The sequence below is a fragment of the Pangasianodon hypophthalmus genome, chromosome 14 (assembly GCF_027358585.1).
Source record: "Pangasianodon hypophthalmus isolate fPanHyp1 chromosome 14, fPanHyp1.pri, whole genome shotgun sequence".
NCBI lineage: Eukaryota > Metazoa > Chordata > Actinopteri > Siluriformes > Pangasiidae > Pangasianodon > Pangasianodon hypophthalmus.
This window is the reverse complement of record NC_069723.1, coordinates 21819881-21847843: the sequence shown is the minus strand read 5'-3', so window position 1 is coordinate 21847843 and position 27963 is coordinate 21819881. Positions and strand designations below refer to the sequence as shown.

At 35.8% G+C, this 27963-nt stretch overlaps 2 protein-coding genes across 2 annotated transcripts; both read right to left on the bottom strand.

The window, feature by feature from the left end:
- Positions 1-1018: 1018 nt before the first annotated feature.
- Positions 1019-19172, bottom strand: samsn1a (SAM domain, SH3 domain and nuclear localisation signals 1a). The gene is made up of 16 exons (XM_026934624.3): positions 19046-19172; positions 17889-18023; positions 17577-17623; positions 15761-15798; positions 12465-12556; positions 12147-12185; positions 10988-11090; positions 10547-10906; positions 6882-6952; positions 5967-6047; positions 5611-5733; positions 4922-5039; positions 4666-4817; positions 4285-4524; positions 3110-3260; positions 1019-1404 (listed from the first exon to the last, which is right to left on the bottom strand). Exons 1-16 carry the CDS (start codon positions 19067-19069, stop codon positions 1268-1270), a joined length of 1911 nt encoding a protein of 636 aa, XP_026790425.3. The 5' UTR covers positions 19070-19172; the 3' UTR covers positions 1019-1267.
- Positions 19173-23355: 4183 nt separating this feature from the next.
- On the bottom strand, positions 23356-25024 carry ly6d (lymphocyte antigen 6 family member D). Its single transcript, XM_026935063.3, has 3 exons — positions 24866-25024; positions 24409-24504; positions 23356-23566 (listed from the first exon to the last, which is right to left on the bottom strand). Exons 1-3 carry the CDS (start codon positions 24915-24917, stop codon positions 23484-23486), a joined length of 231 nt encoding a protein of 76 aa, XP_026790864.1. The 5' UTR covers positions 24918-25024; the 3' UTR covers positions 23356-23483.
- Positions 25025-27963: the final 2939 nt, after the last annotated feature.

The following is a 27963-nucleotide window of genomic DNA, read 5'->3' as shown; positions in this document are numbered from 1 at the left end:
AAATGATCATAAACCAAAATAAAACCTGTAAGTCTTCAGCAAACAATTTACTGGTATTCATACATTTGCATTAAAATAAGAGTAACATAATATTAACAAATAGCAGTAGTCACATGAAAGGAATCAACAGAAGACTAACATGAAAAATTTACAGTTTCATGTATGACCATGTTAAGATACTTCTACAAAAATATCTTAGCCCAATGAGGCATATAACTGCTTTTTATATTTCTGGAATGAAGTGAACAATAATAAATGACAATAAAAATGATAAATAATAGGATAAGATGCATGTGCATGTATTGTACCTATTATTATTATTATTATTATTTATTTTTTTTTTTCCCCCAATCCTTATTCCAACAAGTTCATCCTTCTGCACTCTAACTAGCTATAAAGATGCCACTATTTCCAGCTTTTTGGTTATTAAAGTGACTTAATATTAATGAATGTAAACACAAAACCATAATGAAAATAATATTCTAGTAACAAAAATGATAAAAATGCCTTGACCATATTTATTTATTTATTTATTTGTCTATCATTAAATATGTCATTGGTAATATCTAAAGGTATAAAAACGTTTAATGGTCATATAATTTTAAAGATAATTTAGAAAAACCTGACAAAATAGCAATCTGGGTAGCTAATTAATTTTAACTAACCCCGCCCCCGACAGGAATCGCTTAGCTCCACCCCTTTTCCTTAAAAGGCAACTCAAGGCACATTTGAGTGGCAGTGTTTGAGTGCTGATGCAGTTTGTATTTGAGGCAGCAGGGGGCGCTCAAAATGACAAACTGCTCTCAACATGGACTGTTGCCAGCTTGCAGGTTGCCAGATTCAGGTCACTGGATTCCACCAAGTTTAAATTTCTATCCAATTTATTAAAGCATTTCTAATAATGCTTAAATAGTCTAATAATATTAGAAGTGAAAAAAAAATAGCTTTTTTAATGAAAAATGCATCCAGCCTCCAACAGTGGCCAGGTTGAAAATGTAAAATTATGACAAACATAATGTCAAACAAATAATTTATTAATTCTTACAGTGCATTAAAAAGTAGGACTATATATATATACACAGCAGGTTTATATTAATACAAAGAGACCAACAGAAAAAGAAATGAGTATGTCATGTATAAATACAAAAGTCAGCAGATATTTTAACATAGATCTAGTGCTACAAACCCACAGACAAATGTTACATGTAAATATTTGAATTTGTGAGTAGTTATAAATCCTCATAGATCAATTCAGAGAGGAGAGACGTTAATGAATGTCGGCGTCCTCTCTGCTCGTGTCTGCACACTCCTTTGGGATGAAACAGCCCGAGTCTCGAGGACAGTCGCTCGCCTCCTCCTCGTCGTCGTCGTCCTCCTCACCCTTCCCCTCGTCCGGCTCGCCCCCTGTGGGCCACAGCAGATTGAGGTTAGAGTGTGTGGATCTCCTCCTGCTGCTTAATTACATCTCAGTAAAGCAAACTGGGTTTGGCCGAATGGACCTGACCCAAATAGAGTTAATGTTAATGAAATGACTGGATCTCTCGCTGGTTATTAACGTGTGTGTGTGTGTGTGTGTATGTGTGTGCATGTTTGCAGGTCAGAACCAGAACAGAGCATCCACATGACATCTGTCTGTAATAAACTTACGTATTCTGTACACTAATGCTCTAAACACAACAAACAACAACAACAACAACTACTACTATCCTGCATTTGACTAGATGTTGTAACTCGTAATTCACAACCTCCAACTCGGAAAAACCAAAGAAACCCCCCTCAACTCAGAATTCCTCCTCAGGAACTCAGGATGGTCTCCTCAACTCCGAGTTCAGCAAGTGACATCACATCAACATGGCTGCTCACAGCATCAGCAGTAAACAAAGTAGACAGCAAACCTTTTTTGAGTTATACTGTGTATACTTTAGTATTTACTTTAGATCCATCAACATACAGACATATTCACTCTATAGCACTGATGCTACAGTTCACTGTTTTGCAGAGGAAAATATACACCACTCATCACAGCTAGCTGGCTAGCTTGTTGCTAACACAGAGGCATCCATGTTTTTTTCCCCCATTTTGTAGCTCGAATGAATGGAGGTCAAAAATGAAATCGTTCCAAGCTCCGACTTCCCACTTCCCAGGTAAGTTGAATGCAATGACACTTAGACTTTCACGAATTTCAGAAATTCAGAAATTTCAGAAATAATTTTAGAATTCTTTAACATTTTTACATTTTAGCATCTGACAGAATCTGAGTGACAGTGTGACTTTTTATTTTATTATATTAAAGCCTTATAATATAGTACAATTTCACTGCTTCATACTGTAATATTAATTTATCATTTGAATAAGTCATTGTGACTGGCCCATGGCAGCCAATCAGCACACAGCACGATCAAACATCCCAAACCGAATCAGGTTAAACAATAGGCTACGTGTCTGTATGAAGCGACAGCTAATAGCTTGCTATTTTCACTACTATTTAGTACTCTAGTACACTTTAGGATGATACACACAGCTTCTTAGTTACTAAGAATGATTTCAAATGGAATGCTTGTATTGATGCTTCTCTCTTTACTGACGCAATTAATATTTATGACTATTGGAGATCTGCCTTGTGAATATTAATGACTAGTGAAAATGTGCAGAAAGTTGGACTGGAAAAGAAAGTTATTGTACTAATAATTATTAAGTAATATATTTACAGTATAGACAGAATTTTCAGTCAGACTGTGTTTTGTAGATATTTAGGAATAATACAAAAAAATGCATGAAAATTATTATCTGTAAGATTTAAGATGTGGTGTGACACAACTCGAATGAAAAGAAAACAAATCCTTGATTAGATCTAAACTCTAATTAATCCATTATTCATTAATTCATTTCCTCAGAAAGCAGATTAATATTAAGAGCTTTGATTACGAACTCTGTTCCTGGATATAAACCTTTTGTACAGAATTCATTTCCAAAAATCCCAAAAATCCAACATACATGTCTATTACAGCGATATGATCCATTGGATCAGCTGAGTTGGATTTGGGCTGGAGATAAACTCTAATTCAGAGACTTTTTTTTTTTTTTAAGGAAAGTCAGCTTTGATACTCACGGCCCATGTCATAGATGACCTCTGAGGCAGCGAGTAGTTTGCGTCTGTGCTCAGGATCTGTGATGTTCAGCTCAATCAGATGCTTCTCTTTCAAGTGCTTCAGGTCATCCACTGACTGGTAGCCATTCAAGTGCAAAGTCGAGGCGTGTTCCTGCGGGATTCAAGGTTGTATAAAAGTTAAAAATGTGTGTATGAGTAAGAATGATGTTGGTAAAAGTCAAGGCTCAAAATCTGACCTTCTCAAACCCTTCACTGAACTAAACAAAATCATGACTAGCATTGACAAATAGTGCGTAATATTTACAAAGTGACTTCATACATTTTTAACAAAACAGTATTCCTAAATAGTTGTGTATTTTTTCCACACTGTATATCGTCATTATTATCATTATTATTATTATTATTATTGCACAGCTCTGTTGAATGCTGGATTCTGATTGGTCAGAAGGTGTTGATTAATTTTCTATAGCAGCATCTCTGGCTTATATTAATCCTCTGGTTCTAATATGTTATCATTTCTATACTTATATTTGTATTTGTATTAATTCTAATAATAAGCAGATAAAAAACGGATTGATATTTAAGACAGAAAAGTGTATAACTGTTGATATGGTGAAATTTTCTGTAAGTAGATGTTTATTTAACGTTTATGGAAGGAGTCTACAGTGTCAGCGCTATGTAACAGTCAGTGATAAAGCTGTAACTTTAAGTATTCTGACACAGGAAAGTGTTCAGGACAGAGGATGTTGCATATTGGATTTTTTGAGAACAGTGATAACAGGAACTATCTCCTTCCACGGATGTTTCAAAACAAAAATGTAACTATAAATGGATACAAAGTACAATGTGTTGTTTATTAATACATTTAAAATTGCAGTTATTGGCAAATTGCTGTAGTATAAGAGGAATAAAACATTTTATGATGTACTGTTATTGGAAAGTAATCAATTTCAGGGAGTAACTGTAACTCCGTTTGTTGATTAGTTTCCTATAACAGCATGACAAAGTGTTTTTATTGCTTACACAGAATTCATATTTATATAGTAAAAGTAGTCGATTTTTATTTTATATCCATTCACAAATCCTACGTATTTGGCTTGAATTAATGTAGTGTTTGAAATAAACAGTGTATAAAGCTGTATTTGTGAGTGTTTTCATGTGGTCAGGATGTTTACCTCTAAATGCAACCTTTCTAGTAATTCCTGTAGTGTTTTGGGTCGAGGTCTTTTGGACAGTCTTTGAGGCCTGATCTTAAGAGCCTCTTCCTCCTCCTTCTCCTCCTCTTCTTCTTCATCTTTTTCATTCTCAGGCAGCACATTCACATAGATAAACTTGAAATTTCCTACTTTATTGTTCAGCATGCCTGTCCATATTCCCATAGGGGGTTTGCTTATGATATTGATAATATCGCCGACCTGAGAGAAATGTAAACATGTAAAGTTTACTGTCAAAGTTTGCAAATATTAGGATAATATGTAAATATTTCCTTCTCATGCCAAGCTACAGAGTCAGATGCCTGATCATGCCAAAGTACATAAAGCAGATGGTGGGCTGACCTTGAGCTTGAGCGAGTCCGTGTCATACGGACTGGGGACGAAGTCTGTGTGCACTCGGGCTCGTCCACAAAACGGCCCTGTGTAGGACACGTCCTCATCCAACCTCAGGCTGTCTCGGTTACTGGACACGTCCAAGCTGCTGGTAATGGCACCTGAGACAGTAAGGAAGAATGACAGTATGACCGTGTTGTTCAACTCCCATGATCTTAATCAGTGTTTTGTTTGTTTTGTTTTTTTCGGATGTGTGAGTGCTTACTGGAAGAGCTCTGTCCATTGGAAAGACTTTCTAACGGGTTACTCGAGTGGTTTGGAGTTTTCCCCAGCTGAGAGCTGCTTTCTGTACCTCCTTCTGTTTCTCGGTCTGTGTCGTCACCCTGCAGCAATTACAGTGTTAAAGGTTAAAGGTGGAACGGTATTTAAAACAGTAAACAGTATAATAAAAAATAAAAGCCAAGAAAATCATGGTCATCTATTTATGACAGTAAAAAACGATTAATCAAAATACCAATTAACCAGCTATTACTGTATCCCCTAATGTGACATAATGCCAACCAATAGGCAATGGTCTTTTGAAAAAGGGGTTGGTATTGTGGCACCTTGAATTTAAATCGAGGTAAATCATAAAGTGAAATTCCCACCTCTAATTTCCATACCAGGATGTATTTCATACTAATAAATTATCACATCCACTACAATCTTATTCTTCAAAACAACAACAGAAAAAAAGCCCCAAAGGAAATGTTTAATTAGACCAATAAGGAAGAGGAAATTTTAACCATTAGTCGGTTTTGCCTTAAATCTGTGTAATTACAGGATTTCATTTGAGAAATAAAGTCAGAGATTTGTATTTAAGATTCAGGAAGTTAAACGAGTCCTCTGACATCATGGGGAAGGTTGCTATATTTTTGGCGGTGTTGAAAGCACGTGTGGCTCCCTGTGACTCACCGCATCCTCAGAACAGGACTTGACATGCTTCTTGCCTCTCCTCATAGTCAGTGCGATTGCCTTCATCTTTTTCCCCAAACTGTGCTGCTTGTCTTTCCTCTCCACTCCTGACTCACCCTCAGCCTGCTCCACACACACACACACACACACACACACACACAGCATAATGAATATTGACATCTATATACATTCTAACTCTGCTGCCAAATGCTGAGTAAGCTCAGCGCTCTGAGCAGCATCCCACTTAATCATTCACAGCGTAGAATTGCAGTGTGTATTGCCTTAAATTTAGCATCTCTATTTTTCCCCAAACCACAGGGAGTTATTTATCAAAGTGTAAATCAGAAATTTCATACCTGAGTTGTTCCATCTTCCTCAAGCCTGGCAGGTGAGTGCGGATACCTGAAGCTGTCAAACTTTCCAAAACTGGTGGATCTCTGAACAAAGGAGAAAAGATTTATGTTGAACATGTTAACCACACACACACACTTGCCATGCAAATATACCAGCAATATATTATTATAATTAGGGGTTCGAGCATTACATCCTGTTTTTTTAAGGCATGTTTTTTTTTTTGAATGTTTGTGATTTTACAACACAATTTTGACCACATGAGCAAAAACAGAGAAACTTTTTACCTATCTCATATAGGTCAACTTATTGGGTAAGATAAGGTAATAAAAATGCACAAATGTCTGTAGTTTTCACTTCTGTAAGTCTCTAATTTCTATAAGTTGTAAATAAAGTAATGAAAGAAAGAAAGAAGTTCATCTGGAATATATGTGTTTGCAAATAGATGTGTTCTTTTTTTCTGAATTGTACAAACACTAGTCATTTTGAAGTTACAGTAATTGGTCACGTTGACAAAATATCATTGGACCCCTATGATCGCTGCTTGCCGATATCGTTCCATTTGTAAATAATTCACCATCAACTATAGGTCAATTTACACAGACTTCTCAAACTGGAGTGTTCTGAATTCAGTAAAAGCGCATAAAGCTTTTCATCACAAAACCAAATGATTAGAGTTAGTAAATCATCATTAATCCACAAAATCCATGGAATCTGTTTTTAATCCTACACTCATGGCTCAGAACAGAAGGAGTGTCACATTAGTGTTTCTGACCCAAATAAAACAAAACAATTTCAGTGTTCTAAATATTTCAACAGTAACATTAATTTAACATTTATCTACATTACAGTAATACATAATACAATGCACTTAATAATGTTTTTTTTCTTTCAAAACGTCAATGGAGAATAAGCCTTACCTTTGGTTTGATGTTTTTAGGTTTGTCTGAGACGTTTGAAGCTGCCCTTTGAAGCATGGCCTTACTTTTTTCTTAATATTATCTTACAGTCTTATTATTTTTGAATCACACTTCGTATGCTTGACCTTTGAATGTAAAGTGCTAACTGCAGTGGTTCTTCAGATGAGTCTTGCTTTCTGGCTTCCTCAGATCACACAGGATGTGGCACAATATGCGTTCTGTCTGTTATCGAAGCAGTTTCAGAGGGGAAAAAAAATAATGCTTCAGTCTGCATTTGTGGTCTGCTTGATAACCACTTCCCAGTCATTTCAAGGAACTTACATGAAACAAATGTGCACACGCATGACGGCAAAAAAACTTTCCACAAAATTACTGTTATGATAATAATTAATACAATCCAGAGCAATTATTATTGATAAAGACCTATGTCCTATAATGTTTATATGCATGGCTAAATAGCATGCTAAGTTCAGTTGGATTTATTTGGGAACTGAAAGTAAAGAGAAGAAAAAGTAGCTTTTGCCCAAGTTGCAAAATCTGGTCTCTTTATAAGAGGAAGTATTAGCTGGCATAAACATACAGGAACAAAAAAATGGAGTCATTTTACTGAATGTGTACTTCTCATATTTCCCAACCCAGTGCATTTCATTGCAGAACTACTTAGTACAGACAGATTTAGTACAATATTGGTTTAATATCTGTGTGTGCATCATTAACTGGATCTGTAAGTCTTTCCATGAATCATAGTAAATTAGTAAAGTTAGTGAAGTTAAATATGCCTTAAAGTCACCTTCACTGATCTGTAGTATTCACCTGTTCACCTGGTATAGATTACTTTAAAGTGCAAGTTCTTCTAAATTGTACAAGAAAACCAGACATTTTGTTTCATAAGAGATCAACAATGCTTCCCTAACAAAATGGTTCCTGGACCCCTACAATCGCTGCATGTTTGTAATTATAATGTTTTTATATGATGTTTGATATCAGGTTCTTAATTCAATACTCAGTAAAATGCACAAAAAACTAGCTGGATTAGTTTCTCTAACCCTGCAAAGACATTTTCGATGAGCCTGCACACATGTCTCTTAAATAATTCATATTCATGGTGCCTTACTTCTGCAAAACTCATCATTACTGGCTTGAGCTATTTCCAGGATTTCTATTCTATTCTCAAATCGGCTGAGTGCAGGGATTTTATATATATATATATATATATATATATATATATATATATATGTATGTATTTGTATAAAGTCATATATATATATATATATATATATATAAATATAAAGTCACCCTTCCAGTCTGTCCCATCAGATCAGTGCAATCTAATCCTTATGGTTCATGGGACAAAGTATTGGTGCTTTTAGTATAAGGACCACACAACAGTGATAATTACCAACATGTCTCAATTATTGTCCTGATTTTTCTCTCCAAATGGTTTGAATTAAGGATCAGTATGGCAAAGCATGAAATGTATGTATGTACATATGTTATGTAAAATAACATGGTCTAAGCAATCCAGAGATGTGACATCAGACTTAGTCCAGGATTATCAGGTTATAATGTGTTTCTTTAGGCCACAGAAACAAAACCATAGAAACAAACAGCACATGTTTAATTTAATTTTTTTTTTTCCATTTGTGAAGATTGTAAAGCAAACCTCCTGTGCTTTACTCAAGCTGGCACGTGGTGTGTTTGTGCTAATAATAACTTGGAGGCAGGAACCGATTCAGGAACTGATTCTGAGTTGGAGATGGACAGGAATTCACAAGGTGTTGGACTTTTACTTTACGTCAGTATATATTATTAGTTATTTAATGTGTCTTGATCTCTTACAGTAGACCACCGCCCATCATATATGCCACATAAACTATTTGTTTTATAAATATACAGTATATATACTGTATATATATATACTGTATGTATATATACTATATATATATATATATATAAATAATTATATATTTAACAAAGTATATAGTTACAGAAATAATTAAGTGATTTTTTTTTTCAATTTAGTTTATATATAAATGTTAAGATTTTTAGAATAATCAAGTTTATTAAACACATGTTAAATAAATATGTATTTAATCTTATTCTGTATTTTACTCTCACTTTCTTTTTATCACTATGATGATCCAGATGAGCTTGTGGGTGACTGCAATCCACCTGCGCAGCAGATCCGTGAACATTTAGTAGGTGGGGGTTTTTCCTCCACTGATTTTGTCACCACGAAAAAGTTATTATTAGAAAGCAGGTATGTATGTTTATTTTTTGTGTAGGAGTGTTAACCAATTACATTTACATTCCTCACTTACATAGTTCCATAACTTCAATATTAATTCTACTGTATTCAGAGAATAAATGATAGTAGATACTAAATAATGGAAAAATGAAAACAGAAATGAACCCACAAGATTTTCATTTTTATTTCAGGTATTTTTGAAGCAATGTTTCTAGTTTTTGTAGTTGGTTAATTTTAGTATATTATTTTATCTCTGTTCATTTTTTTGTTTGTTTTTTGTAGTTTTAATTTTTCCTTATAATAACTACAGTAACCATGTAACATACAAATTCTACAATAATTAGCTCACACATTCAGGCTTTTTTATTGTTTCTATAATTATTATCAGAGATTCAAGAGCCATTACTAAACATAATGAAATACTAAGTGTGTCCACAAGGTTTTCAAGCTAGCTGTTATAATATTTTATTAGCAAAGCTAGAAAAATGCTTATGGTGTAATGTCTGGTGTAGATCTTTATTGACAGACTGTTCTGAGTTTGTTAGAGTTCATGGAGACTCTTCAGAGTCCCGTATTGTTCACCTGGTTTTTGTTTTTTAATTAAGGATAAATTTAAAAATTTTATTTCAAATTCTATATCCAGATTTCTGTAAAGCTACTTTGTGACAATGTCCACTGTTAAAAGCACAATATAAATAAAATTGAACTGAATTTATTTCTTAAATCATCCCTAAAACTCCAGCATAGTTGTTCCAGAGAACATTAGGATTGATCTTTTCTGCTGTTAGTATTTTTATACAAACTAAAACATGTCTGTTCGTATTTCTTTTTGTAATTTGTGGTAGATTTTTTTAAATCCCATTTTCTCCCAATTTTAGCCACTGGAAATACTCACCCAGTAGCTAACACTCTACTATCACATGCTTTTCTTTTGAACCACTAGGGATTTTCACCTTTGACATTTTTGACTCAAAATTATTACTATTATTATTATTAGTAGTAGTAGTAGTAGTAGCTTGTATTAGTGGTGTCATGTACTTGTGGTTTTAGGTTGGTAGGATGTCCAATCCAAATCATCAGGCAAAGTCGTGGTCAGACAGGCAAATGATTGTGTAAACAGTGTGAATTAGAGAAAACCGGATTTAAAAAAAGGGTTGAATCCAGAAGGTTATAACATCAAAAGTGCTCCGAATTGCAAACTGAATGAAATGACAAATCCTGGCAAAGACAGAGTGGTGGGTGGAGTTTAAATACAGGGTGATGGCATGAAACAGGAAGCAGATGTGTTGCAATGTCCGGATTGGATTGGGATTGGGAATGGGATTGGGATTGGGAGCGGTGGTTTCTAGATTGGCTGGATGTGCCATTGGCTCTTCCAGATCACATACTAATAAAAATTAGACTTGTTTTTAGTCACTTAAAAGACTATTTGGAGACAAGCGCGTAAACATAATTAGTCTTGTACAGAAGTTACCACTTACGTCAGTGGCACGCAGATCCATGCTGGTGATGGAGCGCACTATTCCCGGAGGTGAGGACACTTTATTCCAGCTTTGACCATCAGCCGCACTGTTTAAGGTGAAATCCTGGGTATGGATGTGGTACTCAGTGAGCGGTCGACGGCAAATGTGCTGGTTTGGTGTCCAGGCCTGGAAATGGTCTGTAGGGTTACTCCAGCGGTCACGGATCTGTCTCTGTCTCATGAAAAGACTGGAATTTTCCTGGAAAAGTGGGATGGCGTGTCTATCTCCAACTGGCACCATGCTTGGTGAGTTAGCTGTGAAAATGGAAATGCATTAAGTTTTTCTATTGGCCTATATAACTACTTTTGGAAAAATTTGATTTTAACCATGAATACCATTTATTGTAGCTGATGTTCCTGTCTCATGTCTGCCATGCTGAGATTTCTGTGTCGTTTTTATGTTTCCTGGTACATCTCCTACCTCTGTCTGAGACATTATCTGTCATGGCATAGATGGGAGAGGATTAATGGAGAATGTAACTGTACAGAAAGCTACCGGTAAGAAATTGAAGTTTATGACATATTGTGCAGTCTGTTCTTATGTAATTTCTGATTTTGTGTTGACCCTGCGATTTTACAAGACCAAAATTACACGTGACTCTTGGACCATTTAATTATCAGTTGACCCACATCAGTTTTAAACCACAACCTCACTGCCTGTGAGCATGACTAACAGGTGATTGTAGACTGGGAAAAGACCCTCCTGATGACACGTGCTGAAGGTGGAATACACCCTGAAAGCCTGCAACCACTACAGAGAGAGGGTGTTTTTTTTTCCTTCTCTGCTGAAGCAGAAGCTTCCATCACTACATAAATCACTGATGATTTCTGACAAACCTCTTGAGTCTGAGAGATGCAGAATACTTCATCACAAAACAAATAATGTATTAAACACTAGATCCATCCTGGAATAGAATTAAATTACTGTGGAAAGAGTTTACTCTCTAATGGAGCTATAAAAGTTGTAAGTCAGTCAGATATTAAAATCATTCCGTGTTTTCATTTGTCTGTTTCTTTCTTTCTGTCTATTTTTTTCTTTGTTTCAGTCTGTCTGTCTTTCTTTCTCTATCTGTCTTTTATTCTTTGTCTCATTCTTTCTTTCTCTGTCTGTCTGGTTAATTTTCTTTCTTTCGGTCTGTCTGACTGCCTTTCTCTCTTTCTTTTTTCTTTCTCTATCTGTCTTATTCTTTCTCTTTCTTTGTCTCATTCTTTCTTTCTCTGTCTGTTTATTTTTTCTTTCTTTCTTTCAGTCTGTCTGACTGTCTTTCTCTTTCTTTTTTCTTTATCCACCTGTCTTGTTCTTTCTTTCTTTCATTCTTGTCTGATTCTTTCTTTCTATCTGACTCTATATTCGGTGTCTGTCTTGTGTTGAATAATTAAATACTCTAAAACCTGATGATCAGAAAGAACCAGTAAATAATGGCGTGTGAAATATGAGGCCTTGATGTAAGTTTGCGAGTGTTAAACTCAGCGTATGGCCCTGTGTATTACTGACCTGCTGCTCTTGCAGACTCCACGCATCACTGCAACCCTTCTACCAGAGAGTAAAACATGAGTAAAGTAAATATGGCATCAGCATCCTGATATGACAAAGTGTGTGTGTGGGTGTGTGTGTGTGTGTGTTGATGTCTGACAGCTTGCTCTGTTTTCTGTGCCTGTAAATTTGCTTTGGGACAATTTTCATTGTAAAAAACTGTGATCCAAACAAAACGGAGCTGAAATCGAAGCTGATGCAATAACATGCAATATTTCACATTACTGATGTCTGCGGCATGAAACACAGGTGCAAAACAGAGAGATTTCTTTTCCTGACCTGCACAGGAAGCTCGTTTTCTCTCTGGTTAGAGTATGTGTGATGGTGTTTTTCTTTCTTGCTACAGAAATCAGCTTGCTTCATGCTCCTGACTAAAATAACACAAAGCTTAGCATTAGATGGTGGTAATGATTATTATATTTGACGTATATTGCAGAAGCAAACAATCATCATACTAATTGAAGTATTTCATATATCAAACAAAAAAAAAACACATTTACAAGTACAATTCTTTCTGTTGATCCTGAAACAAGGTCAAAGTGCAAACTGAAAGTGTTATTCAAAAACTGGAAGCGTTACAAATGTTATTTGCAAACTGAAATCTAACCTGAACTAAAGCTGGAATGTACTGCATGGGTAAGAGCTGGTTTACATACATCCTGTTTGATAAGAGAGATTTATAAAAAGAAATAAAATAAAATAAAATTTACTTCAGACCCAGGGTGAACATATGATAATTGTTACTTTTATTTTCCAGGTATTTAAAAGTAATATAATTTATTAAAAAAGAAAAAAGAAAAAAATACATCCTGTTTTATAAGCTGACTGTAGACTGTATGTACACACACACACACACACATATACATATATATATATATATATATATATATATATATATATATATATATATATATATATATATATATATATATATACAGTTAGTACAGTCAGGTCTGGAAGTATTTGGACAATGACAGTTTTGCCTTTATACACCACCACAATGGACTTTATTTTAAGAGGTTCCAAAAAAATATGGCATTTACCATTTAGGAATTACAGCCATTTTAAGCAAAGTACTTCCATTTTCAGGGGCTCAAAGGTATTTGGACAATTGACTGACAAGAAGTTAATTGACCAGGTGTGGTCCATTCCCTCGTTACTTCAAGACAAATGAAGCAGATAAAAGGTCTGGAGTTGACATCAGGTATTGAGTTGGCATTTGGCAGCTGTTCGACTGGAGCTACCAATATGAAGTCCAAGGAGATCTCAATGCAAGTGAAGGAGGCCATCATTAGGCTGAAAAAACAACTTAAATCTATAAGACAGATAGCAAAAACTTTAGGTGTGGCCAAATCAACAGTTGGGTGCACTCTTAAAAAGAAAGAAAGCACGCATGAGCTCAACAACATCGAAAGGCCTGGAAGACCACGGAAGACAACTAAATGTTCTTCACAACATCAAAAGAAGTCAAGAATACTCTGAAGAAGGTAGGCGTACCATTATCAAAATCTACAATCAAGAGACGCCTTCGTAAATGTAAATACAGAGGGTTTACAACAAGGTGCAAACCACGGGTAACATTCAAGAACAGGAAAGCCAGATTAGACTTTGCCAGAAAACATCTAAAAAAGCCTCCCATGTTCTGGAATAAGATTCTTTGGACTGATGACACCAAGATTAACTTGTACCAGAATGATGGGAAGAGAAAAGTATGGTGAAAGAAAGGAACAGCTCATGATCCAAAGTATACCACATCATGTGTCAAACATGGTGGAGGCAGTGTTATGGCATGGGCATGTATGGCTGCAAATGGAATGGGCTGACTGGTGTTTATTGATGATGTGACTGCTGACAGAAGTAGCAAGATGAATTCTGAGGTGTATGGGGCTATACTCTCTGCTCACATTCAGCCAAATGCTACAAAACTGATGAGCGGTATCCACCGCTTCACAGTGCAGGTGGATAATGACCCTAAACATACTGCGAAAGCAACTCAAGACTTTTTGAAGGCAAAGAAATGGAATATTCTTCAATGGCCAAGTCAGTTGCCTGATCTCAACCCAGTAGAGCATGCTTTTCACTTACTGAAGACAAGACTGAAGGCAGAAAGACCCACAAACAAGCAGCAACTGAAGGTGGCTGCAGTGAAGGCCTGGCAAAGTATCTCCAGGGAGGAAACTCAGAATTTAAGTTTTGCAAATATGGGCTCCAGTCTTCAGGCAGCCATTAACTGCAAAGGATTTTCATCCAAGTATTAAAATTATGGTTATATTTACAATTATGTCACTTTGTCCAAATACTTTTGAGCCCGCGAAAATGGAAGTACTTTGCTGAAAATGGCTGTAATTCCTAAATGGTAAATGCCATATTTTTTTGGAACCTCCTAAAATAAAGCTGAAAGTCTACACTTCGATCACATCTTGATTGTTTTATTTCAAATCCATTGTGGTGGCGTATAAAGGCAAAATCACAAAAACTGTGTCATTGTCCAAATACTTCTGAATTTATCTCCAGTTTACAAAATGAAATGTGGATGTATTCCTGGAACAATCCAAAACATATGTTAAAGTCAATTAAAGAACTAAAAGAAGGAAGTCCAAAAGCATTTCATAGAATATGAAAGAGTTTGGAGGAAGCTGTAAGGTAAGCCTGCAAAATATTAGAAAATATTTATATCACATTGAGAAAAGGAGGTGCAAACTTTTGATATCATTTGAAACTGATACCACTTCCAATACCTTCACACACACAATCTGTCCATTTGTTTTAGATCTACTTGTGAATGAAGGAACATCTGTGAAACCTAACACAGTGAATGTCTTGTCTATTGAAATCATTTTCTGTATTTTGTAGAGAGGGTGTGCAAACTTTTGCACTCGACAATCCTGTGAAAGTCTTTCCAATCAGTTTAAATGCCCCTTTTAAAACCCAGTTTGTTAAATAATACATCCATCAGGTTTTGTTTCTTTTTTTTCTCTTCACAGTAATTATTCAGCATGAGCAGAGATGTGTGTGTTTGTTCTGTTCTTTGTGATAAAAAAAAAAAACACACCTGTTTTTTTTTTGAAAAGCTGCCAGGTGACATTAGTGTGAATGGTATGATTCAAATTGCAAAGGAAACCTGATAACTATTAGAGACTGGTCATGCTACAGTACACGTCACTCACGTGGTTTGTTGTTTGTTCCTTATTATACAGTATTCTGCATATTTTTATGAGCATAGCCCCACATGGACACTCTAAAGATCTACACTTCCCAAAATCAGTTTATATCCAGCATTCACTCATGTCTCATGTGGATAATCGGGCCTGGATACTGCAGATTTATACCCAAGAGCTGCTGCTGTAATCATAAAGACTGTCCTTCTGCTATTCACAATACTCATAGTAGTGATTTAACTACTGTTTGACTAAGCAGAGATACTACACAGTTAATTTAGTGAGAAGGAGAAAATAAAAGTTTAGTATTTTTTTTAAGTTGCTAGTGCTGTATTTCTGGTTACACTGCATTCTAGGTGTGTTCATTTCACTCAGCACCTAATTATGGGAAATGTATTGTTTAAATACTGTACATACCCAAAGCATTGTTTTCAGAGATAGAGTTCAGGAATTGCCTGGAATGAGGAAAAAAAACACGAGACATTTCTGAGAACACAGATTTCCCCAGCATTGAAATGAACATTGCTCCTTGTCATGAATGCAGTGAGGGACAAAATGTCCTAATGAGCAGCTAGAGCACTTTTATGACCATGACTTAGGCATTGTAATGTCCTACTTTATATTTTCACAGATATCCATGTAATTACACATGCAAATCTTACAAATGTCTTAAGGTGTAAGTAGGTGCTTGACTCATTTTGAGATGTAACTTCGGAGATGTTTGTTGTAACACAGAGAAAAACTTGGCAGGTGATTTCACAATACATGAAGTACGTTGCAGGTTGACGCACTTGTATTTACACAAGTTGTGCTACTTTACACAACAACACTGTTAAATTCCTGAATACGAGTGGTGGAGAGGTGTTGATTAATTTTCTATAAGAGCAGCTCTGACAGTAGTTTTGGTTGTGAAGCAAATCACAGGTTTATATTAACGCACTCATTCTTATAGATTTCTTACATCATTTCCGTGGTAACAGTTCATTCACAGGGACGTGATGAAGTTTTCTGTAAGAAGTTTAGTAAAATTTATGGAAGAAGTCTCCAGTGTCAGTTTCTTGGCAACATGACAAGCTTAATTTTTTGTTGTTGTCTTCATTCCCTCTGCTTCATAGCTGCTATAAGTTGTTTTGCATACATTTGAACATTAAATGTAATTATAAATGGATAAAAGGCATGACATGTCATTCTTTAATAAATAAAAATTGTGATTGTTTGTAAACTGCTGTGGTATAAGAGGAATTAAACACTTTCGTATGTGCCGTTAATTGGACGCTTCCAATTCCCCCAATAAAAACACTATGTACAGCAACAATAGTTATCGCATGTAAACTTTGTGTAATCACACACATATTAGAGACATGTAATATAAAGTAGGACCTACTATGCCCTACCAGTCCAAAGTACAAGAATAAGATTTTTTTTACTGTCTTAAAAACATTTTAATAAAGGCATATGGTTGAAAAGTTGCACATTGTGAATTATGCCCATGCATCATGTTTATTTCTGAATCAAAATGTAAGTAGTTTTTTACTTAAAACAGAGGTTTTTAATTCAAAATAAATTGTTTTGTGCCAGAAATAGTTTTTATTTAGAATTTAGGAGAAGCATTGAGGAGCTCAGTGTATTTTTAAGAACTGAAGCTCCTTATGAAGCTGGTTGTGAAGATGCTGAGTGTGTGCACAGCTTCATCAGAAATGCTTGTAATAATTTAAAATATAACAGTTTAAAACTTTTTCTAGGTCATTGTATAATTGCATACATGTTATTTCACTGTGGTATTATCTTCATTATTGTAGTTAAATAGTAGAAAATAGTAAAAACGAAGACCATCTATGAGCAGAGGTGTACAAAGTTTTGACTGGTATATCGTATATATGAAATTTGTGAAGTCTAAGAAGTAGAGCTAAGCAAACGTATTGGGGATATTTTGCCTGAAAATAGGGTGATTTAAATCCTCATTCACACTATTAGGTTATCGTATAGGATGTACAGAGATCTTGATTTCTATTTCTAGCTTCCATGCATACTTAAGGAAGCATTGGACAAACAGACAGCTGGTAGGGGGCTTAGATGTGAAAAGGATAAAGATGTAGGAAGACTGGTAAAGAGGCTGGGTTTAACGAATTATCTCCAGGAAGATACAAGGTTCTGTAAGTCATTTTATTCCAAACAAGAATCTACAGTCTGAGAGCAATCTGTGCTAAAAACTGCATGAAGCAAATAAACGTACCTGCTTTTCTTCTTCTTGGAATTAGTGGAGTTGATTTGTGAAATATCCTGATGAGAAAAATACAGATATTAGTCTCGTGAACAGAGGTGGAAAAATTTAGTTGAATGAAAATCTCACGTGAATAAAAGTGGAAGAAGCTTGTCAAAATGATACGTGACTGAAAGTGCCTACTTGTAAAAGGATTGAAAGTTTTTAAAGGAAAATTTTTTAACTGAAATTAAACCACAACCGACTAAGGTACTGCATAGTACTTGAACATTTTGATTTGCAAAATGAATCATATGAAGTTATTCTTTGATCGTGCATCATTACCACAGACGTGGCTCTTGTACACTGAGCGCTGTGGTTTAGAAGGCCAGCCGAGCTGCTGGATCTGCTGGGGATGGTGTAGACATGCATCTCTCCACCGTCCCTCACCACCTCATACAGACTGTCCATGGAGCCCTCCTGCAAAACACACCACTCTGACACTAAGACTCTTACGCAAGAGGAATAGCAGGTACAAACCATGGACTAAATGTTGAAATTGATGGCAAAGTCTTATTTTCTTCAGTGTTGTCCATTCCCAATAAAAAAAAAACAACAGTGATTGTAAAGTTTCAAGTAAATGTGTCTGGGTACAGTTTTCCAAAAGCTTCACAATGTCACAATCAGTGCACCAAATTTATTAATCTTTCAGTTAAGTTGCATGTAAACCAAACTAAAAATGTCGTACCAGATTTACAAAAGCTTTAGAAATGCTGATTTTCTCCATGTAATATGAGGACTGTACTTCTGCAACTTGATGAAACAACTACAGTTAGGATTTGTGATTCATGAAATTATGTAGGTGTTACATTTATGTACAATCATTTTTGATATAAAAATAACTCCATAGTTTGTGTTTAATGCTGTTGTGTTTTTTTATTCATTTATTTTAAATGTACAGTTCTTTAATAGTTACACTTTTGAAACTGAGATAGAAGTGGCACCAGACAAACTCTATATCATTATGGCCTATTATCTGCATTAGGCCCTTCCCGTCGATTCTGTGGTGCATGATGGGACAGGTTGGGTCAGAAAGTGTCAATTTGACAAATATTTTTCACCTGTCTTTTTAAGGTGCTCAAAGATCATCTAAAATGCTACACAAGTATGCTTCTGTGATTTGAGACATACGGGCTGAAGCCTTTCGTAGATATTTCCTGATTTTGAATAGATTTCTCAATAAAGAGGCAATTCGATAGCATTTTCTCATTATGACCCCTTTCATGACCCCCAAAACAAGACCTCCCCAACACGACAACATGAGAAATGGTGAGACACAATAACCCAGTTCATCAGAGGTGCACAATAAAAGCCCACACACTAACCTATCCATTCATCCATCCATCCATCCATCCAGTTAGCATTCCATTCATCCCTGCACTTTAATTTTAAGCCCACTGAGTGACATTTGGCCAGAAAGGAAGCAGAGCCAGACATCTTACCAGAGAGAAACAGAAGAGATTCATGCTGGAGCTGTTCTTCAGTTCTTCAGAGGATGACAAATATGACAGATGTGGAGAGTGGAGCTGACAGACAAAGAGTGCTGATGTAAGAAGCTCTCCAGGTTGTTTGCTGCCCCGCAGATTAACACTGAATGAAATCCGTCACATAATCCAACAAATGGGCAGGACCATTTTCTGCTCTAGGATTAACTCACATGAACACAAGCTCCTCACTGAAGCCCTGCCTTTGCAGTTCCAGTTATCTCCAGAATTATCGGTGCCCTTCATTCAAAAAGCGATTGTTAGTTATTAGGGATGTAACCAAATACAAATACATTATACATAATAAACAAGTATAAATACAGAAATGAATAGCTTTGAAAGCTTGCTAGCAATTTTCACTGGATTGACACTTAAGATGTGCATCAGGACTGGCATCCTAGGGGACACAATAAAAAAGTCACACAAGCTGGAGTTCTGCACTTTCATGCAGGTGTGAGCCAGCTGTCAGATATGAAGCTTGTGGGACAAAAAGAAATACCATTAACATGATTGTACAGTGTTCATTCACTCATCTTTAGTAACTGCCTGGTCAGGGTCATGGTGGTGTACATTAGGCTACTAGTTTGTTTATGTTTTAGAAAAGAGAATCAACTAAATTCATTAGAAAATATCATATGTGGATTCAACAACAATAATAACTGCGTGAGGAGGATTTTAAAAATAAAAACAAACAAACAAACAAACAAAAACAGTCCCACACATCTCTAGTTGAGATCGTTTATGAACTGGGATGATGTAGCTGAGGTTGAGGAACTGTCAGTGCCAGAATTTACACACCATGCTGACATTTCTACATATATGTCTAGACCACATGTTCCTGTGTCCTGGAAATATGCTTTACATCTTATACAGTTTATTTCAATATCTAGTCATCTGGCTAATTTAAGCTTGTTGTGTGATAAATATATTAAACTAAACTCGTACTCATATTTTAATGAATGGTGATTATAGGAAAAAGCCCAATCTAATAGTCTAATTTACAGATTTACAGTAACTCCCATTTCATCATTTCACTTCTGCAATGTCTTCCTTTTCAGTATTACATTTCCTCTCACGCACATTTTGTCTTAATCAGTGAAAGAGCCCCAATTCTCTGAACTGCCTTTGCACTTTTGGCCATTTCCTGTAAATTGTAAATTGACAGAAGTGCTGCATCAGTTCAACAGATTGAGGCCATCGGTGCTTAAATCTTTCTCTGGCCAGTAGTGAATGTGACAAGATAAATGAAGTAGCATGTGTTTGTATATTACTCATGTCTGGACAAAGGTTACAGTTTCCAGTGCATGTATACTTGTGCATATCTGTAATAGTCATTTCCATCTGTTCCATCAAATGATTTATGAACATTTGGAGTAATCCAGTCATGTGACTCCCTGTCTGTTGACCTATATCTACCCAGACACTGATCTGACCCAAACACACCCACATACACATCCTGAGATTATCCATGCTCTTTAAGTCATAAATTCATAATTTGAGTCAGACGCATGGCCTTCAGAATGTCTCAGGTTTTGAGAGCCATAATATATATGCGCATAAGTTATTAATGCTGGATTTGCAGGTGCCCCTCTCCCAGAAAGCCTGCCACAAGACCACTTTCTGCAACACAAAATGTTTCTAGCAGTACCTATTCCTGCCTTTTGGTCTACACAATTCTCCTGCAGTCTTCCTATGACATAATGCCATTGCTGCATTGACTGTTATGCTGCAACCTACCCAGACAATGTAGTGACCTGTAGTCAAGGGTCCTGGAGGAACTATAAGGGACTGGATTAACTGCCAACCCAAGGAAATATCAACTAAGATTTGATATGGCCTCCTGTGACCCTCTGGAAGAACTTTTCAATGCCCACCAACATGCTGGCTGGGTTATCATAAGAAATATGAGACACTAATTATTCTTTTATAGCTTGCCTCAAGCAAAAAGGTGAGCATGGAGTGAAAAAGGTGAATTGGAGTGCTTCTACCAAAGCCATCTTTTATTATATGAAAGAGGTCCTAACCTTGAACCCATTACTCATCAACCCAACCTTCCAACAATCTTTAGTCCTGCAGCGAGACACATCTGGGAGTGAGATGGAAGCAGTTTTGTAACAAAGTGGCAAACTCTAGCTCACAGCAGTAGATCAGGAAGACCATTACTACAACAACACAGGTGGTCCTTGTCACCTCGAAGTGGATGGAAAGAGCTACTGACACAAACACCTGCATCTCCAAGTGGTTCCTGGCCTTGCAGGACTTTGTTTCCCATGTCTGGCATTAGCCCATAGACTATCATACCAATGCAGATGAGCTCTCGTGCCTGGATAGCATGTGGTTAGGCCACTCTTGCCCCTGTAATCTATGTCTCAGGGGGAGATTGTGAGGCTAGACATGCTATTGGATAAAACTGACCCTAAATTTAGCATGAAGGACAGATACAGGACAAATACCAAAACCAGCAACCACAATAAAAATGAATGCATGTGCATCAGTATGGTCTTTAGACTTAGCAAGTTCGGTGGTAGGTCGCTCTGGATAAGGGCATCTGCCAAATGCCATAAATGTAAATGTAAATGGTAGGACACTGACAGTGGTGACTCAGTGGTTAAGGCTTCAGGCCCCAGGCCCCTCACGGTTGTGAGTTCAAATCCCAGTACTACCATTGCTGGGTCATTGAGCAAGACCTGTAAACCTCAACTGCTCAATTGTATCCTGCCTCATAAATGTCACTTTGGACAAAAGCAACAGTCAAATGGAAACATGTAAATGAATATGACACTTGATTATATCAGGCCTTCCTTTTTGGCAACTGATTAAAAGGAGTACAAAAGATCTCTACATCAGAGGAGCTGATAGAAAAAGGTCAGTGCACTGTTCAGTAAGGTTAACAAAAGGTATACTAACTTTTTCTCCTTCTCAGCTACACAACTTGCAATTATTTCTTTTAACTCTTTCTTTTTGATGTAAATGGGTACAAAAAGAGCTCTGTCTTCTGTAGAAGAGTGTTTTGTGTTCACCTGGGCATTTACGGTAGCACACACCTTAATTATAATTCTAATTATTCTTAATTACATTATTCATATATTCCATATGATTCACCACGTTCTAAATAAATGTGATACGTGAAGAAAAAAAGCAAGTAGTTAATGATGATAGTTAGTACTATTGCCAGTCAAATGAATATGTTGCTATGTAAGTGACTGTAACCAGTATTATGATATAATACAGGAATTAGTAGACATGTAGACTGACTCCTAACAAAGCACCAGCCCTTTAAATTACAAGCAGAAGTGGAATTTAGTAATATAACTAAGGTGTATTGCACATCTGCTTTTGCATGAGCCATTTTTATCCTTTCGTTCTTACCCAGATGTGATTTTTGTGGTGGGAAATGATCGTCTCTGGGTGTGGGTGGAGTGTAGAATGAATGTGACGTTCAAAAATAAGTTGTTTTTAACCACTAAAATATCAGTCTATGAATTAAATGTCATTATGAAGGTCACTGTTCTGCAATACACACACCTTTTTGTAATAATATAAAATAATTATTATATTAATAATGCATTAATTCTAGCTCAACAACTTTTTATAATTACACCACTCCTTCCCAGGTGGAGACGGATGGTAATGGACATAATGTTTCTGACACACACACAGAATTTCTTGTGCTTTATTTACGCTAGTCGACTAATAATTCACTAGTTGAGACTTTTGGGATGGCGGCAGTGGAAAAAGACAGAGAGGCAGATGGTCTAGAAAGCATTCTAAATTTGTTAGCCTGAAAATATTCCATACTGGATGAAGCCAACTCTACAGTCAGCTACACACTGTAAGATTACACTGGGAAAATTAATTATTTTTTGTTTGTTTTTTGGAATGATACCACTTTCATAGCACTTTTATGGTTAAGTTGTTGAGGTGCGCATGGGTTTGTAATTCAACCCCAATCACACCCATTCCTGAAGTTATTGTTTGTACCCACCCACAATATTTTCTGATGAACTTATTATTTAAAAATATATATAAGCAAATATGTTGCTGATGCTGATACACCTCTCTGTAGCCTGAGAGTTTGTACATCATCATTCAAGTTAAGACCCTCTAAAGGAACCTTACGACAAATGGTTTCCCTATCAGAGAACTTTCTAACTCTTAAGAAGTTAAGAACTCTTACAATAATGTAGGTGGTCAATTGCTACAGGTGCCTCAGTGACTGAAATCAGTGAATGAGGTTTGGAAGAACGAAAAAAAAAAAAATGCACTGATAAAGTTGTAGATTTTTATTTATGCATTTAAATCACTTGGGTCAGTTAATACAAGTATTGTAAGATTATAGATTATTACTTTGAATATTGTATTCTTGTAAAGCTACATTGCTATGATGAGCTGCTCATCAGCTGCAGAAGTCTTCCTGACAGCAGAAGGTGTTCACTCCAGGGACGCAGAACTCCTCGCAAGTCCGAGAGAATTCATCAGCTAAAAAGCGACAAAGGAAGGTAGTGAGGTCCCAGATAGATCCCCAGTGTCGTATGGTAAATATATACAAAAATCATGCAGTCTTCTTATGTTGTGGTGCACATTATATGTAAGGAATAAAACAATTAGGGGCATGTTGTAATAGGAAAATAATCAGTGACAGAGTGTTACTGTTTTCACCCTGAAGTTGATTATTTTTCCATAACAGCACGTCCTGAAGTGTTTTACTCCTCTTATAACACATTGTATTTTTAGCTGGTTATAGATACATTTAATGTTGTGGAACATCCACAAAATAAGATCCTTATGTCATAGCAGCTATAGACAGTCGTTCCCTCACTAGTCTCTCTTTTTTTCTTCTTTTTTCACTTCTCTCTTGAAGTAATAAAACAAAAAAAATAAAAAGCAGCTTGCCATGTTACCGAGAAACTGAAAAAAACTCCTGCAGACTTTCCCGTGGCAGAACAGTCATAGACATTTACAGTGAGATGACACTGGAGACTCCTTCCATAAATATTGCCCTTACAGAACACTTCACTATATAAATTATTATATACTTTTCTTTGTTAAACAACAACACTTTCTTTAACCTGTTTAAATATTAGGTATTATTAGGCACTTTATTAGGTATAGAGTGTCTACCATACAAGTCCCCATGAAGGGGCTGTTACTATAGAAACGATAACGTATTAGAACGAATTCATTATTATAAACGTGATTAGCAGCTGCATTACTGTCAGAGAAACCATCAGTCAGACTCGAGAATTCAGCAGTACTGTGGTATAATTCTCAGTAGTGCAGACTGAAGAGAATTCTGGGATAGGATCTGGCTTAGCACTTACGTGATGAGACAGTTTTGCAGAAGTTGCTGTGTGCTGGACATTCTGTGGGGGTCTTACAATTCCCATTTTCACATGTGAAGCATTTCAGAGAATGCACTGCAGATCAAAAAAGAAAAAAAAACCCACAGATTAGAGTATGACAGATCCTAAAAAATAAAAGCAAATCTGAAAGACACACTAATTTTTCATGTGTGTATTATTGATTTCTGTTTCATTTTCATTTGACGTCTTTAACTTTGTTTTTACGTCTAAGCATTTTCATTTGAAGTGAAAAACAGTCATTAAGCTACAGAACCCTTAATGCAACCATAAAGAGTTAATTATCATTAAACTGAACGTCATTAATATTATGAGGCTCACCCTCCTCTGCTCTGTCTAATCATATTTCAGAGTATGTTGCGCACTGTAGACCAAGTTTAACTCACATTGTTCTGAAATGAAATCGAGACGCTCTTACCAGAGGCGCTACACAGGAGCACCAGGATGAAGGTACACAGTAGAAGCTTCATGATGCCAGCTGGTCTGAAGGCACAGTTTCTGGTACAATCATTTTATTAACTCTGGTCACACCTCACAAAAAACCGGTTTCCTCTGAGACCTGAGAGCAATGTCACACAACAGGTTTTCTGTATAAACTGAAGGAATTTGGTATGGAATGAAGCACCAAACTATGGCACTCTGAAAGATGTAAGCAAACAAGGAGGACATGCATAGTAGAGGGATGTATTCCCACCTCGCGCCCAGTGTTCCCGGGATAGACTCCGGATTCACTGAGACCCTGATCAGGAAAGACGAATGAATGAAAATTATGTTCACTTTTTTTCATTTTTAGAGTTTAATGTTCTAAAATGTGGATTAAATTAATGTTTATTGATTCATTTAGTTGCAAACCTTAAACCACATGCCACCTGCATTTAGGCCTTCGTTTAATCCAGGTTTTGGTTGAAGTAACTTAGTTAAGTTAATCACATTGCTGCATTACATTAAACTCAGTTCAGGATCAATTTTGATCTTATATCCAAAATCTCTGATCTTATTTTCAAAATGCCAGAATATATTAAATTGATTTTGGAAAACAAAGGGAGAAAAAAGCCCAAAACCATTGATAATGATTAGCATCAAGAGTAAAATTGTTGCTATTCACTTTGTTAGACTAGTGAACAACAAATCGTTCATTAGCTTTACACTCGAATCCTACAACACACCCTCAGTAAACTTGAAGGCATTCATACACTAAAAAGAGAACAAGGGGTTTCACTGAGAGGTTAAATGAGATACTTTTGATTTCAGTAAGCTAACACACACACTTGCGCTCTCACGCACACACACACTACAAAAAACCAGGGGACCCTTTCTGAGGGTCCTAAAGACAAAGTAAACACAGTTTCTGCTGTCATTTAATATACACATGATGTTCATCTGCTGATATTTTCTCCATATGTTTTTCTGGTTTAGGTTCATGCTTGGTTGTATTTATTTTAGGCTTCTGGTTTGTGGGAACTTTCAGAACATGCAAGCACACACCCATTTAATTCTGTTATTATCAACCTGTGGCGTTGTCCGGAATTAGTTTCAGGAAGTATGAGGAAATGTACTAAATAAAATCACAATGCGATCTACACAGTTAAACTGATGTGTGATGTGTTCATGCACTTCGAGCGGACGTCTACAGTAGCAGATTACAATCTACCATCAAATAATTTCTCCATATTAATAACATTAATAAGTCTAGGAAATATAATACCTTTATGACTGTACCATTGACATCCCTAAACTCAGAGTATAGCTAGCTGGCTAGTGGCTTTCAAACAGAAACAGAAAATCTCATTTGGCTAATCCTGTTTCTCAACATAGCAGCTGGTAGCCAATAAAATGCATGCATAAATGTAAAACATTAAAAAACATGATGAGTGAGAAGGACAAAATTGGCTCATTATTTTGCCATATAAATGACACCACCGTTCAAGTTCAGCATGGAAGAAGTGCTCGGATAAATTGATCTGCTGTTTGTTTAACCAGGTTATTTCGAAATAATGTCGATCTGGAGACACGACAACGGTGGACAACACAAGAACAACATCACCAATAAAGACACACAAAACAGCAAGGAACAAAATAGAGAATGCAAGGAGGAAACAGGAATAAAATCCTGTTTTGTTTTGTTTTTTTTAAAAATCCTTTTTTATTATTATTTAAAATTGCATGTAATATGAACTTCCCCCCAAATTCACATATTAAAAAGTAAAAAGTAAACAGATTGGTCTGTGTGTAAGGAATGAGTGAAAAAGGATAACATATTGTACCTGGAAAACAAAATGTGTATGTGTATATTTGTTTATAAACAAATTGCAAACATTCAGGTCTAAAATATTTAAATGGTAATAAAATATAATTTTGGAATAAAATATGTAAAACATAACATGTACAACATTGTCGCAGTTATGACTATCACGTGATATAGCTGATTTCAGAGGAGAAAAATCTTCAATTTAAAAAATAAATATATATACAGATATATCGATAAACAAATAAGCCAAGGTTTTCACTGGTGTCTGAAACATTATTATATACAGTACTGTGCAAAAGTCTTAGGCATGTGCAAAGAAAGGCTGTAGAGCAAAGATCCCTTCAAAAATAATGAAATTAAATGTTTAAAAACACTATAAAGAGCAGTAAACAGAAATAAGAGAAACAAAGTCAATATTTGGTGTGACGATCCTTCACTTTAAAAAAAAAATTAGCAGTCTCAGGTACAATGTGTGCAGTTTTATAAGGAAATGAGCTGTAAGTGTTACTGAGCATCTTGCAGAAGCAGCCACAGTTCTTCTGGAGACTTTGACTGTCACACTTGCTTCTTATTTTTGCAGCGAAACCCAGCAGCCTTCATTATGTTTTTATCTGAAAAGTGTCTCTTACGTAATATGCTGCTTTCTTTACTGACATACAAACATTTTTCTGTAACATTTAATTTTTGGCTGGAAAACTAATGTTTGGATCTAAAATGTTTTTGTACTGAATCAATAATGTAGAAGTCATAAAAAAATCCATAATAAAGTTTGTACTAAAAAAATAGGGTGCCTAAGACTTTTGCACAGTACTGTATATACAGTATATGTGTAATTATATATATATATATATATATATATATATATATATATATATATATGTAGGATTTTGTGTAGAAAGTTTGTAAAGACATGCAGAGACCTGCTGCATCAGGGATGGCAAATTGTCTGGAGAGCAACAGATTTCAGGATAATGACTTAGTTACCTTACAGTATTGGTTTTAAATGAGTTGGAGGTGATTTACATCTTATATTTTCCTAAAAACAACCTTAAATTGACTATCCAGAAGTGTGGACGTTATGCATGAAGGGTTCAACAAACTAATGGATGCATCTTTTGAGATCTGGGGAGTTTAATATCAAATCATAATGATAACTTTGTTTACTAGTTATGAACATCATTATATCACAATTACCTAAATTAAAATTGCAAACCAAACTAAACTATGGTGATCCAACACCAAAGGTTCACAGTACCCTAATTTCACTA